The sequence below is a fragment of the Saccopteryx leptura genome, chromosome 3 (genome assembly GCF_036850995.1).
Source record: "Saccopteryx leptura isolate mSacLep1 chromosome 3, mSacLep1_pri_phased_curated, whole genome shotgun sequence".
Taxonomy (NCBI): Eukaryota; Metazoa; Chordata; class Mammalia; order Chiroptera; family Emballonuridae; genus Saccopteryx; species Saccopteryx leptura.
Genome location: NC_089505.1, coordinates 138,782,307 through 138,797,603, shown reverse-complemented (window position 1 = coordinate 138,797,603; position 15,297 = coordinate 138,782,307). Strand labels below are relative to the sequence as shown.

General features: G+C 47.9%; 1 protein-coding gene across 4 annotated transcripts in view; it reads left to right on the top strand.

Moving 5' to 3' along the window:
- The window catches only part of JAK1 (Janus kinase 1), a 157,265-nt gene that overhangs the window by 140,164 nt on the left and 1,804 nt on the right, over window positions 1-15,297 (top strand). For all 4 annotated transcript variants that reach the window (XM_066376478.1, XM_066376474.1, XM_066376476.1 and 1 more), the window contains 12 exons: window positions 470-613; window positions 1,392-1,479; window positions 1,938-2,065; window positions 2,408-2,543; window positions 4,452-4,603; window positions 6,947-7,097; window positions 7,211-7,305; window positions 10,346-10,538; window positions 11,663-11,787; window positions 12,122-12,294; window positions 13,805-13,922; window positions 14,452-14,562. In XM_066376478.1, coding sequence (XP_066232575.1) covers window positions 470-613; window positions 1,392-1,479; window positions 1,938-2,065; window positions 2,408-2,543; window positions 4,452-4,603; window positions 6,947-7,097; window positions 7,211-7,305; window positions 10,346-10,538; window positions 11,663-11,787; window positions 12,122-12,294; window positions 13,805-13,922; window positions 14,452-14,562 — 1,614 coding nt within the window. The remainder of the gene's footprint in view (window positions 1-469; window positions 614-1,391; window positions 1,480-1,937; window positions 2,066-2,407; window positions 2,544-4,451; window positions 4,604-6,946; window positions 7,098-7,210; window positions 7,306-10,345; window positions 10,539-11,662; window positions 11,788-12,121; window positions 12,295-13,804; window positions 13,923-14,451; window positions 14,563-15,297) is intronic.

The following is a 15,297-nucleotide window of genomic DNA, read 5'->3' as shown; positions in this document are numbered from 1 at the left end:
AGCACGTCCCTAAGATAAATGACCAGCAAGCAGTAGCGCCAGGCTTACGAAGTCGCTTGTGTTTGTACCAGTCTGTGAGCAGAGTCCCCGCCAGGCTCCTCTCTGCTTCTGCTCTGGAGGCCTGGGCGGGGCTGACGACACTGGCCATTGCAGCCCTGCTGGAAGTTTCACGGTAGGAAGGGTTCTGTTTTGGTCACAGGTTGTTCCTAGAAGTATAAAGGAAGGAGTGTTTGGGATTGTGAGGACTGTTTCCTGAGGCCCAGGAAGTGCCACAGCTATGCTGGCCAAGTAGGTTTTTGTTTTCTCTGGAGGCCTAACCAGGACAAGGTACTGGAGGCCGCGCGCTGGAGCTCACTGGCCTCACCCCACCCCTTCTGGTATCACGTGTTCCCACAAAGGCCTGTCCCGGGCTCTGGCCTCACAGCAGCCCCAGAGAGTGGTCACCCCAGCCTCTTGCTTCCTTCTCCAGGGCGAGCACCTTGGGAGAGGCACGCGGACACACATCTACTCGGGGACCCTGGTGGATTACAAGGATGACGAAGGGACTGCTGAAGAGAAGAGAATAAAAGTGATCCTCAAAGTCTTAGACCCCAGCCACAGGGACATTTCTCTGGCAAGTGTCTTCCTTGTAACCCTGCCCTCCCCACTCCCGTTTCTGGGGCCAGTGGGGCATAGTGGGCTGGCAAGAACCTTTGCCCTTATTTTGGCTTATTTGTGGTTTTCAAACTTGTCTTTTATGTAATTCCTTTTTTCACATGTAATCTTAGATAAAGTGGGGTATGCGTAAAGTAGGCGGGGAGGGTTGGAGATGAAGTGGATTGAACAGCCTCCCCCACCCCTATCCCCCTCCGGTCCTGTCTCCCTCTCCCCACACTTCCTGCCTAGAGGGCCCTGGCCCCAGGTTCTGGCCGAATGTTCTCAAAGCCCCTGATGCAGTCAGGGCGCTCACTTCAGTCTGGGAAATTAAAGCCCAGAGGATAAGACTTACTCAGGATCCCACAGACTAGCAGAGTGATGAAGCCAAATCTTGACAGAGGTCTGCTACCTTGGTTTCCCTTTATTCTAACACTACCAAACATGGCCATTTCCTGAAGTTTAAAGGAAGAGGAAGTGGTGGGCATAAGTGTCCGGTGGGGAAATTGTTAGCCTATCCCACCAGCCTGGCTCTGGATCCTGTTAGGCTTTCTAAATAAATATGACATCCCAGCCACAATGGCATCAAGGTAAGGGCGTGGCAATGCCTTCAGGCAGTGAAGACCAGGGGATGTTTTCAGGGCCTGGATGAGTCGTGAGCTTTCCTGGGACCCACTGACTTCCTCTCGGCAGAACCCCTTTGGGGTCAGACCAGTGGTTCCTGACCCTTAACACCCCTTTGTCCTGTCCTGCCACAGGCCTTCTTCGAGGCAGCCAGCATGATGCGACAGGTCTCCCACAAGCACATCGTGTACCTCTACGGCGTCTGTGTCCGAGACGTGGAGAGTGAGTGTGGTCGTCGGAGGGGGAGGCTGGCCCAGGCTGGGGAGCGTAGTGTGAGGACAGCTAGGGACTGGTGCCTCTTCTGTTTTCCAGGCTTCTTGCCTTTCTTTTTGCAGTCGAGGAATTTGAGGTACTGAGCAGGTCACTTGTTTAACTTAACAGTGAATATGGAACTAAAATCCCATTTGTTTTTCACTTACTTCTTGACTGTTGACCTGTTGCTAGCTCTGGGCCCTGCAGGCGGGGTGAGTAAGCTGAGTTTGTTCCCTGGAGTGGATGTATCAGGAGCGCTGGGCAGGGGCTGAACCAGCCTGTGCAGCTCCGAGTCGCTCTGCCATTTGCCCTCCCAAGGATGTTTGCATCCTCCCGAGCTACGTTCCAGCACGAGTGAGCTGAAGGGAACGAGGGACAGTACTGTCCCAGACAGAAGGTTCCAGGTGTGGCTATTTTTGTGCTTGTAGATATCATGGTGGAAGAGTTTGTGGAGGGAGGGCCCCTGGATCTCTTCATGCACCGGAAAAGTGATGTCCTCACCACACCATGGAAATTCAAAGTTGCTAAACAGCTGGCCAGTGCCCTGAGTTACTTGGTAAGTATGTTCTGATGTGATGTCTGTGGTGGTCCACGAGGAACCAGAATGACTGTCCTCGTAGGGGGTGGTCGGAAGGAACTGCTAATCCATTTAATTCTCACAAAGCTCTGTGAGGCAGGCCCCACTACCTCTCTGTGTCACTGATGAGGGACATTATATAGTGTGCTCAAATCACACACTGCATGGGACAGCTGGGCTGCCTAGGTCTGGCTGTAGTGGAGGATGTAAAGAGATTGCTCTGAGGGGCCAGGGCTGGAGATGGAGAGGCTGAGAAGGATGGAAGACAGGCCGCCCTGGGGCAGCCCTGCTGAGCTCGCCCCTTCTCCCTTCTCTCTGCAGGAGGATAAGGACCTGGTCCATGGGAACGTGTGCACTAAAAACCTCCTCCTGGCCCGCGAGGGCATCGACAGCGAGTGTGGCCCCTTCATCAAGCTCAGTGACCCCGGCATCCCCATCACTGTGCTGTCCCGGCAAGGTGTGTCTGCATCCCCACCCTCCCTCCTCCTGCCTCCCATCCTACCCCCATCCCGAGGCAGGCTTAGGACAGTGGGGGGAGGGGGCTGGGGCTGGAGTTCTGTCTCCTTTTAGAAAGTTCCCTTCAGCCAATGGGTGTTGTGTCTGGAGCTCCTTCTGTGCCCTGGGGGCTGGGGGGAAGACACGGAGTTTAAAGAGGGTTGGTGCCTGGCCTGACCTGTGGTGGCGCAGTGGATAAAGCGTCAACCTGGAAATGCTGAGATCTCCGGTTTGAAACCCTGGGCTTGCCTGGTCAAGGCACATATGGGAGTTGATGCTTCCAGCCCCCCCCCCCCTTCTCTCTATCTCTGTCTCTCCCTCTCTTCTCTAAAAATGAATAAATAAATAAAAAAATAAAGAGGGTTGGTGCCTGCTTCCTTGAAGGAGCTGACTGTGCAGTAGGAGAAGCAGGCAGCTCACCTGAGGTACGTCTGGTCCTTACAATTAAGGAGCTGAGTTCTAGGTGCAGGGCTGGCACAAAGGGAGGCCGCTGGGTCTGGAGGTAGTCAGAGAGGTGTCGGGAGGAGTCGGGCCTCCTGGATCCTCCCTTGTTTCTCTTGACATCCCCTGTAGTTAGTGAGTAGTTTGGGAAGCGCCTGAGCAACTGCTGTGGTCTTGTGGTTATCATGAGCTGTGGGCTCCAAAGGAGAGACACCAGGAGCTGAGGCAGCCAAGCCGGGCTATACAGGTCTCGCTCTGCCCCTGCGCCTGGTAGGCCAGACAGGGACTCCCAGTATGCCCCAGGGCATGCCGCTGGGGTGGTGGCCCATTGTCTCCAGCATTGAGCGCTGCCTGGCACTTAGAATTCTGCTCTGTAATTCCAAGACTGGGTTAAATTTGGAAGGGAACCAGCATGAAAGACAAGCCTTACAAATAAGACCCAAATCATCCCCTCCTTGGAAGGGGAAGGGAAGCACCCTCAGCACCTGTTTGATACGTGTCTGGCCACCATCAGCAGTCCCTCCACAGGGGCCTGTCCTCAGCAGGGGTCTGAGGCACAGACACAGATGACTCTAGAACAGGTAGAGAAGCCTGGGTGCCCCACAAGAGGTGCCAGCTGACTGACGTTGGCACTCAGAGGATGGGGATTTATTCAGGGAGGGTTGAGATTACAGGTCAGTGAGATAGGCCTGCAGCAAGGTGGTGGCAGGTGTATGCTCCTAGGGCTCTGCCCGTAGATGCCTCTGTCAGGAGGACGTGAGAAGGTGGAAGAAGGTCCGATGGGCCTCACTCTGAATGCCCAGCTCAGGAATGGCCCTCCCGCTTCAGACGCCAGAAAGCCACACCAGGAGGCCTCTCTGCTGGTTGGAGGGGCGTTCCCATGGGCATGGCAGGCGTTTCTGCTCAGATCTCTGGCCTTGGTTGGCAGCCAGAACAGGCTACAGAGGGCCCTGGGTATAAAAGATGTGTGACTTCATTACTTCATTCTTACCTTCCTTGTTCTTTTCCAAATGAAAGAAACCCACATAAAATAAATATAACACTGCAGGTTGATTATGCAGAGGACGTGAGGCTAGGCCGTGCCTGCTCTCCTTAAGTTCTCCCACCTTCTCTTTCCTAAGCCTTTGTCCACATAACCGACCTGTTCTCCCTGCTCAGGGTGTTGGCCTCCACCTTGTGTGCTTTGCTGTTCCTGAGGCCAGAGCTTCAGAAGACTGGCTGCTCACAGCCCCCCTGGGGAGTTTGTGATAATGGCCCTGACTCAGACTGATGTATCCAAAATGCCAGGGGTGAGGGGGCCTGGGGTTGTTTGGAAACTATTTCACTACTTGAAATACTTTGTTAGGTCACAGTGCTTGCTGCAATGATAGTGATTCACTCCCCAGGAGATTGCAGAAACTGATCTGTAAATGCCTGCTGTCTTTTGCAGAATGCATTGAACGAATCCCGTGGATTGCTCCCGAGTGTGTTGAAGACTCCAAAAACCTGAGCGTGGCCGCTGACAAATGGAGCTTTGGAACCACACTCTGGGAAATTTGCTACAATGGCGAGATTCCCCTGAAAGACAAGACACTGATTGAGGTGAGCATTTGTTTCCCAAGGTGCGAGCTGAGTGAGGGCTTCTTAGATGCTCACAGATGTCTCAGGAGTTATCTGGAGGCCTCATATTGTGGGAACAGGTGAGCATGGGTTTGAATCTCCTTCACAGGCTTACTGGCCATGTGACCTCACAACTGTCACTTAACTTCCTGGGCCTCAATTTCAGCATCTGTACAGTGGGGATACATAGACCCACTTTGTAGGGTTATTGTGAAGGTTAAATAATGCACAGAGTGCCAGAGACACATAGTACATATTTAGCAGATAGATCATTATTAGTGTTATTCATCCGAGATTTCAAGTGCCTGTTACTCAGCAAAATTAACAGATATTTGTTGAGTTCCTACTGTGTATCAGGCATTGTCCTAGGCAAAAACTGGACACTCAGAATAAAATAGCCCCAGGACTGCCCTCCCTTTGGAGAGGGTGTGGTAGGAGGTTAGGCTAAAGTAACAATAACAGGGATTCCATAAATAATGTCTGACTCTCACATGAGCCCTGCCCGGGAGGCGGGCCAGTGCCTTCACCTTCACTAGACAGGTAGGCAGCTGAGACAGGCAGCCAGGCGCTCACCTGGGCTTTCAGCCAGAGTATAAACCAGGCGAGGCTTTAACCTCGGACATCTACTGTGGAAAGAAGGGAGACTTTTAACTCCAAAGGGATAAAGTAGTAAAAATAATAATAAAGGACCAGTGACCCCGGCCCAGTGGTTTGATTATTGGAGTCTGCCTGTGTGTTTAGAGGTGTAGACGTGTTTAGAGGTGTAGACATAACTTTTATTTTATTTATTTTATTTTTTTAAAGATTTTATTTATTCATTATAGGGGGGGGGGGAGCAGGAAGCATCAACTCCCATATGTGCCTTGACCAGGCAAGCCCAGGGTTTTGAACCGGCAACCTCAGTGTTTCTAGGTTGATGCTTTATCCACTGCGCCACCACAGGTCAGGCTAGACATAACTTTTAGCTGACGGTTGATCCCAGTCCGGGGGAAGGTAGTATTTCAGTTATCTGTGGGAAGCAGTGAGTGGTTCTGTTTGCCTAGAGCATGGTGAGAAATGACAGGTGATAAGGTTGGAAAGGTATCTGTGGTCAGATTGCAGAAAGCCCTGAATTCCAGGAATTTTGCTGGGGGGTCATACGGGGCATTGAGGGGTTTGGGAGGAGTGAGATGAGTGGAGGTCGGCTTGGGAACAGCTCATCTGGACAAAGTGGTTGGCCTGGACAGGCTCCACCAGTAGGGGACTCATGCTCCAAGGCTAAACCTGGAGTGGGGTGGGATCCGGAGTGAGGGTGCGTCTGCAGGAGACGACTGAAGAGAGTGAGCCTTGAGCCAGTTAGCTTCTTGCCAGGTAAAGGTGGTGCAGGACTTGGGAAAGAGGAGTTAAGCTAACCATCAGATTTATAAATCTCCCTCTGTCCTCCCAAGTCCCCTTGGTGGGTCGGACAGCACTGGAACAGGGAGGGGGGAATGACAGTCAGTGGTACAGGCAGCTCTCCTGACCCCCCACCCCCGGGGCCTGCCCACACTAACTCCCACCCTACTCTTGGGATTCAGCGACAGACAGACTGGAGTGTAGTAATTTCACTTAATTGTTTTTAAGTGGCATCTGTATCTGAATTTTAAAGTAATAAACAGTTGAAGAAAATTTGAAAACTTAAAAACAATAGCAATCACCATATTCCTATCATTCCTCACCACCGTTTAACACTTTGGCATATTGTCTTCCAGTCTGTTTATATCTTTTTTTTTTTTAAACAAACTTGGGACCATGCGATAGATAGATAGATAGATAGATAGATCTGCTTTATCTTTTCATTTAATATTGAGTACTTTCCTATGTGAAAAGTTTTACAATTTTACAAATTTAATGTAAGAATTGATTGCTCTGTTAAACTCTAACTTACCTAATTTTATATCTGGCATTTGGGCCACTTTCAACTTATAATGTTCTGTGTTCTGCAGGGAATACCTTAAAATATAAATCTTTGTTTACATCTGATTTATTTTGGAGTGATACAATAATTAGAATTAATGAGTCAGAGGGTTTGAAGAATCTGGAGATTTTTATACATATTGCCAAATTGTATTCCAGAAAGGTTGCATAACTTGACTGGAATGCAGCTTGTTTGGATTCAGATTATTTTCATATTGGAGTGTTCCCCAAACTAGAATAAAGCAAGAGTAACACACACATTTATGAAATCTACCTTTAAAGTAGAGCTGTGGGAAATTAAATTGGGGATGGGTTACTCCTAACCTGGGGCTGAAAGGTCTGTGGGTGGTTCCTTTTTGGTTTCTTCCATGTGTTTTTTCTTCTTTATAGAAAGAAAGATTCTACGAGAGCCGGTGCAGACCAGTGACTCCATCCTGTAAGGAGCTGGCTGACCTTATGACTCGCTGCATGAACTATGACCCCAACCAGAGACCCTTTTTCCGCGCCATCATGAGAGACATCAATAAGCTGGAGGAGCAGAGTAAGACACTGTTTGTGCCTTTTAATCGAGACCGGCCGGGAGAGCTGGTCAGCGGGAGCCAGGCCGCAAGCAGCCATCACATCTTCTTAATGTTTTCTCTTTTCTTCCATTAGATCCAGACATTGTTTCAGAGAAAAAGCCAGCAACTGAAGTGGATCCCACACACTTTGAAAAGCGGTTCTTAAAGCGGATCCGTGACTTGGGAGAGGCAAGTGACATCCTAGTACCCTGCTGGCCACATCACCTGTCTGCACTCAAAGCTGCTCTCCATTCTTTCTCATTTTGGGTCAGAGTTTATAAGAGGAAGTATTTTACTGCATTTTCTTTAGCCCCTCATATCACAAGGGATTGTGTCACATACATATTGACATTGTGTCCATGTGGCTATATCTGCACACAGGACATTCTCTCTAAGGGACAGAAGAGAATGGAAAGGGAGCAATATGCAGGAGTAAGTACAGATATGGTGGAAATAGGAAAAAATTTCTGTTTCTGACTTTTCTGGGCATCTGCATCCTACAAGGCTGCGTACGTGAGGAATGGACTTACTACACAGCATGCCAGGGTCAGCCTTCCTTTGGCCCTCAGATGGGGTTTCCTAACAGTGAACATGATAGACAGGATACTGGGATTCGCATTGTTACACAGATTTTTCCATAGTTCAGTGAAGTGAACAAGACAGTGTCCTGCCTTGAGTCTCTGTGGTGTGCCAGGCTACGTGTTGGGCATTCTACGAGTACAGTGTCTAGTTCTTCCCAGTATCCTTGGGGGGTTTATTACTACTGTATACGTCAGCGGTCCCCAAACTACGGCCCGCGGGCCACATGCAGCCCCCTGAGGCCATTTATCTGGCCCTCGCAGCACTTCTGGAAGGGGGCACCTGTTTCATTGGTGGTCAGTGAGAGGAGCATAGTTCCCATTGAAATACTGGTCAGTTTGTTGATTTAAATTTACTTGTTCTTTATTTTAAATATTGTATTTGTTCCCGTTTTGTTTTTTACTTTAAAATAAGATATGTGCAGTGTGCATAGGGATTTGTTCATAGTTTTTTTTATAGTCTGGCCCTCCAACGGTCTGAGGGACAGTGAACTGGCCCCCTGTGTAAAAAGTTTGGGGACCCCTGGTATACGTGGAACACCTCCAGACCAGCCCAAAGGATGCGGTTACAGGGCCAACGGCACTACCAGCTGGACTCCCCCCCCACCCCCCCCACCCGATCTTCTAAAGACCCCTCGTGCTGTGCTCACTGCCGCTGCCCCGTGCTGCCTCTCCTGTAGGGTGCGCCCAGCCTGTCCAGTGCCACGGTTGTCCTGCATATCCAAACATTACTTTCATTTCCTTTTGGGTTAAATTTTCATAGACGTGGGATTGACTTGTTGGTTCACTAGTCACCTGACGCTTTCCTGGCTTTAGCGAGGGGTGTGGCACGAGGCGGCTGCGTGATGGGTCAGGTCGCTGTCTGCCCGCCCGCCTTCAGGGGAACAGCACAGGAGCAAGCCTCATGGTGTTCTCTTATAACTGGAAAATAATTCCCGTGTAACATTGTATAAACTTAAGGTATACAGTGTGTGTTACTTTGCTACATTAGTATATTGTGATATGGCTGCCCATGTAATGATGCTGATCATATTTTATATATATATATACTTACAGTACAGTATTATCTGTGTTCAATATACTATACATTAAGTCTGTGTGGCTATTCTAGTACCTGTTACAAGGATGTACCCTTAAATACCACCAGCCTTAACCACCTCCCTCCCCCCACCCCCTGATTACTACTGTTTTACTGTGTTTTGTTTTCTTTTTAAACAGGTTTAAATTTTTTTTTAGATTCTACTTGTAAGTGATATGCAACATTTGTCTTTCTGTAGTCTGACTTAATCTAGCTTAGCATAATGTGCTCAAGGTCTATCCATTACAAGTGGAGGATATATCCTCCTTTCTAATGGCAGAACCCTATTTCATTGTATGTGGGTATTACATCTTTTTACCTGTCCATCCATTCATGGGCACTGGGGGTTTTCCTGTATTTAGCTCTTGTGAATAGTGCTCTGACAAACAGGGAGTGCATACATCTCACTGAATTCCCTTTTCATTTCCTTTAGGTATACACCTGGAAATGGAATTGCTGGATCATATAGATCTATTTTTAACTTTTTTTTTAAAGAACCTCTATATTGTTTTCCATAGTAGTTGGACAAATTAACATTCCCACCAATAGCATATAAGGGTTCCCTTCTCACATCCTCACCAGCACGTTTCATTTTCTTGATGACAGCCATTGTAACAGATGTAAAATAGTAGCTCTTTGTGGACTTGACTGCATCTCACCTGCCGTGAAGCATCTTGTTGCATGCCTGTTAAGCCATTTTGATGTCCTCTTTGGAAAGTGTCAATTCAATTCTTCTGCCCATTTCTTGTTTGTTAAACCCTTACCCAATATGTGGTTTGCAAAAAGTTTCTGCCATTGTGTAGGCGGCCTTTTCGTTTTGTTAGTTGTTCCTTTTGCTGTCCAGGTGCTTTTGAGTTTCATGAGTGCCATTCATTGATTTTTTTTTCTTTTATTGTTTGGACTTTGGGTGTCATGTACAAAAGTTATTTCCAATACCAATATCAATGAGTTCCTTCCCTGTTTTTTTCCTATGAGTTTTACGGTATCAGGTCTTCTGTTTAAGGCTTTGCTCGATTTTTTTTTTTTTTTTTTTGTATTTTTCTGAAGCTGGAAACGGGGAGAGACAGTCAGACAGACTCCTGCATGCGCCCGACCGGGATCCACCTGGCACGCCCACCAGGGGGCGATGCTCTGCCCCTCCGGGGCGTCGCTTTGTCTCGACCTGAGCCACTCTAGCGCCTGGGGCAGAGGCCAAGGAGCCATCCCCAGCGCCCGGGCCATCCTTGCTCCAATGGAGCCTTGGCTACGGGAGGGGAAGAGAGAGACAGAGGAAGGAGGGGGTGGGGTGGAGAAGCAAATGGGCGCTTCCCCTATGTGCCCTGGCCAGAAATCGAACCCGGGTCCCCCGCACGCCAGGCCGACGCTCTACCGCTGAGCCAACCAGCCAGGGCCGGCTTTGCTCGATTTTGAGTGGTGTAAAATAGGGGTCCAGTTTTACACACGTCTCCAGTTTTCCCAGCGCCATTTGTTGACGAGATCTCTCCCCACCGGGTGGGTGTTCCTGAGCCCCTCTTGCCTCGTCTCCGGGTCCGGGCGGGCTTCTCTAATCAAGCACGTGCACCTTTTCCTCCAGGGCCACTTTGGGAAGGTTGAACTCTGCAGGTATGACCCCGAAGGAGACAACACTGGGGAGCAGGTGGCTGTCAAATCCCTCAAGCCTGAGAGTGGAGGTAACCACATAGCTGATTTGAAGAAGGAAATTGAAATCTTAAGGAACCTCTATCATGAGAACATTGTGAAGTACAAAGGCATCTGCACAGAAGACGGTATGTTGTGTAAAGTCGCGCTGGCTTAAAAACGAAGGGACTATCTGGAGTTGCCCCGCCCATGTCGAGGAGGCAGTGCCCCCGGCATTAACCTGGGCCACGCTGAATGTGCGCTAGCTGATGGCCTCCAAGTTGCGTGCACTGTCACATCCCTCAGCAGCTGCAGAGCTCCCAGGGGAGCTGCTCAGTGTCCCTCCCAGCCACGGGGGATCCAGTTTCTTTTTTTTTTTTTCTGAAGCTGGAAATGGGGAGGCAGTCAGATTCCTGCATGCGCCCGACCAGGATCCACCCAGCATGCCCACCAGGGGGCTCTGCCCATCTGGGGCGTCGCTCTGTTGCAACCAGAGCCACTCTAGCGCCTGAGGCAGAGGCCACAGAGCCATCCCCAGCGCCCGGGCCAACTTTGCTCCAATGGAGCCTTGGCTGTGGGAGGGGAAGAGAGAGACAGAGAGGAAGGAGAGGGGGAGGGGTGGAGAAGCAGATGGGCACCTCTCCTGTGTGCCCTGGCCAAGAATCAAACTCGAGACTCCTGCACACCAGGCCAACGCTCTACCACTGAGCCAACCGGCCAGGGCCGGGGTCCAGTTTCTTCAGGCTGCTCATATACCCACACGGGTGAGTAATCTCATCCATCCAGACACAGGCCATAGGAAACTGATACCCAGCCTCCCTTCTCTCTGGTCTTCTGATTCAGCACTAGCCAGGATATTTTGTTTTTGAGTTGTAATTAAGCTGGCAAATAGTATTTACTAATAAGTTTATCTATTTGCAAGCCAGCACAAGACTCTTGTATTATATCTACTTTACAATCAGTAGTGAAATGATGTGGCTCCTATTTTTAACAAGAAAACGATTCTTTGCCTAGTGGTCCGCAGAGCACTGTGTGTTCTGTCAGTGAAAGCCAACAGCTCTGGGGCAGGCACAGGAGCACACTGCCCACGTCCACTGCTGAGGGCCCAGAGGCGTGGCCTTCAGAGGGTGAGGGGCTTGTGGGTGACTCAGAGGTGGTGCTGGAATCAGTTCACGTTCTGTGTCTCCAGATTTGGTGTCCGTTCCTCTCCCATGGCTCCTGCCTTTGGTAGCCTCGTACTGATAGTTATTTGTTTTCTTTGTTTTTAACACAGGAGGAAATGGTATTAAGCTCATCATGGAATTTCTGCCTTCGGGGAGCCTTAAGGAATATCTTCCAAAGAATAAGAACAAAATTAACCTCAAGCAGCAGTTAAAATATGCTGTTCAGATTTGTAAGGTAAAAATAAAGCATGATAAATATTAAAAAATCAGGCAGTCAGTCCCGGGTAATTGATTTGTAATTAGACTTTCCAATAATTGCCCTGAGTTTATTTTGCTCTACATGATTTGGAGGAACAATTAGTCTCTACTAAGAAACTGATTTGTTAAGCATAGCTGATTTAATGTTTTTCTTTGAATCAGGTTGGTCTTACTATTTTTGCATAAGTAAAAACAAAAAATCGGTGATATGTGAAGGAGATGACATTGTATTTTTTTGCTATGAAGTGACAGATACAAAATACAATCCAAACTGACCATCAGTAATGCACTCCCTCTACTCCTCTCCACAGGGGATGGACTATCTGGGTTCACGACAGTACGTTCACCGGGACTTAGCAGCAAGAAATGTCCTTGTTGAGAGCGAGCACCAAGTGAAAATTGGAGACTTTGGTTTAACCAAAGCCATTGAAACCGATAAGGAGTACTATACAGTCAAGGATGACCGGGACAGCCCTGTGTTTTGGTAACCGAGTCAGAGTTTGATTTTTATCAATGTTTCAGAGGGTTTTTACTGTTTTGATAGGCCTTTTCTAGCTATGTTAATGTCTCTCATTCCTCTTACCTGAGTCAGGCTTAGAAGGGACTTGGAACATTTGGAATGGATTGATCTTGGCCTTTGAGAAACAGCTTTTAGGCTGCTTCTCTGAAAGCAACCCACAGAGAAATGCCTGAGCTTAGTGTGACACCCATCTCCCAAGGACTAGAGAAATAGAACCATCAGCTCCGCGTCTCCAGCTTTCTAGGGGAGGGCATTTATCTGACACGGTTCTTAAAATTGTGAGCAACTGGAGTAGGCGCATGGTGCAGAGGCAGCCTGGGGGGCAGGTAGGATGAGGTGAGGAAGCAGGCATGGAGCAGACTGCAGGAGGTCCTGGACAGAGCAGAGCAAAGTCCATCGGAAACTTGGCCATCTTCTCATGAATCACCAGAGTACCGTGGCTAGAAGGTCACACCCAGTCTCCACCCGTCAGCCCTGGAACACTATCCAGGAGAGAAGTTGCTAAGTGTCCGCTCCCCACCCCACCCCACTCACCCCCATAAAACTACTCGGCACCTAGGAGGCACATCCTACAGACACGAACATAGCTCTCTCCCACCCGTGGGGACTAACCATTCCCTAAACAGATATGTCAGAGATTAGAGTTGAATGAGTCCGGCAGTCAGTTTTGCGGTTCCATAAGTGTAGAGGGGGTTCAGGCTTGGTGTTTCTGGAAGTCCTGACTATAAAACCTTATGAGACGCATGGGGGTTAGTAAAGACGGCTAGAAGAAGGCATGTGTGACTCAGAACAGTGAGGCGAGAGCAGTGGCTGTCCCGGGACTGACAGCAGCGTGGTGTGGCAAGGTCAGGAAGCAGGTCTGTCTCGGGGGCAGCGAAGGCACAGCACTGGAGGCTGAGCTGCAGAGCTGGGACTCCATCCCAAGAGCTTTGGAATGCCATTGGGGGTTCTAGGATGGGGACTTTTGTGTTAAAAAGATTCCTGGAGAATGGAGGAGAGTTACGTTGGAGCCAGTGATGGTATGAACTAGGACAATGACAGTAGGGTTTTAAGAGAGGTGAGGAGGTTTGAGAAGTATTTAGGAAATTGGATATGGGGATGCCTCTGTTTCTGGCTTAGGCAATTGGGTATCATTTATTGAAACAAACTGCCATTGGGAGGAGATTAGGCAGCGAGTTAGGTCACTGCTGACTCATTCTGGGCTTGCAGACAAATAAAACCTCGGGCCTGTCATCTGCCTGCCCTTCTTGCACATGGAGAGCACGTGCTCTGAAGTGAAAAGCACAACTTTTACTATTGCTTTAGGGCAAATATGTACTAGTGAAAGCAGCAGTGTCTATATGATTGATATTTACATGTCTTAGAAAAATTACCTCTGGTTTTTCTTGGAATTGAATATTTTGAGTTACTCTGTATGATATTTGTTTGAATATCCTTCCCAGGAAATGAAGTTTCATGTTCTCCTTTCTTTTAGGTATGCTCCAGAATGTTTAATCCAATGTAAATTTTACATCGCCTCTGATGTCTGGTCTTTCGGGGTGACTCTGCACGAGCTGCTTACATACTGTGATTCAGACTCGAGCCCCATGGCGGTACGTCGTACTGGTCTCTGCATGTGAACCTAGCACCCAGGGAAAATGTGTTCATCCTGCTTTGTGGCTTTTGTTCTTCAGTGGAATCCAGTCCATGGTGTATAATGGAAAGGGGAAGTGTGGCTTTCCATTTACTGTGGTTTGTTACTTGACACTTATTTGTGGCTCTCTCCAGCCCTGCTTTCATAAGGAGCCCCGAGTTCTCTGAGATAAGCCTGGCTTTCAAGGGGCTAATGTGTGGAGGAGCATTGGCTATGGGCCTTGTATGAGCTCCATGTATTCCTATGTGGGATCAATCTTCCTGGGAGAAGCTCCCTGACCAGGTGTGCTTGGTTGAGTCTGAGAGATTGCAGACCGATTGTTGAGAGCTAATAAGGATTTTGGACTTTCATTTAAAGTTACTAAGGAGAAAAGCCTTTTCATTGTGATCTTGATTTCCAGTTAATTCTAGAAATTTCACCTTAATCTATTTTGTGTTTATATAAGTATGTGCAAAGTAAAATATTTTGTTTGTTTTTTTTTTACATAGTTGTTCCTGAAAATGATAGGCCCCACTCACGGCCAGATGACAGTAACAAGACTTGTGAATACATTAAAAGAAGGGAAACGTTTGCCTTGTCCACCTAACTGTCCAGATGAGGTATTTATGGGCTGGGGTCACTTCATAGGAATAAAACTCACTTTTTATTATGTTTTCACATTTTGAGTAATCCAGCAAAGGATGGGGTAGGGAGAGCAGTAAGGAGTAGAAAACTCCTTTAAAATAGTTTTCTGAAGGTAAATTTCAGATAAGCTCTTTGAGAAATCATCTTTGGGCCAGATGACAGCATCAAACTATGTTCAAAGGAAGGATTCCTTCCAAAGATAGGCTCACCGCACTCAGCACCCCAGAGGAGGATATTGACATACTTGCATTTTGTGTGGAAGTTTATCCCACTTATTAATAGCATTTATGACATTCAGTTTTCAGTATTCTAAAGTGAACTGAGTCTTTAACTCATACAATGCAGTATACCTTAGTCACAGTCAGGCATCCAGTGTGGAAATTTAGAGTCTAAACTGAGATATAACTTCACCCTTAAATTGGATTTTGGTAATTAATGACCTGGATTTTTTGAAGGTCATTTGAGCTTCCCAAATGTTTAAACATCTATGAGTGATTGTGACATTTCCTATATTTTAAATTATTCATGCTCTTGTTATCCAGTTTTATTAAGGGAAGTCATTTAATTTCCAGAATTTTCCTACTCTGCTATGTCTATCATTTTTTTTAAAGCTCCCAAATCTAATACAGTGGCAAACAGACCAACATATGAATTTTTAAAATACGAACTGCGACTCGGTCCATATTTTTGTTCAGATACGAATCGTGATT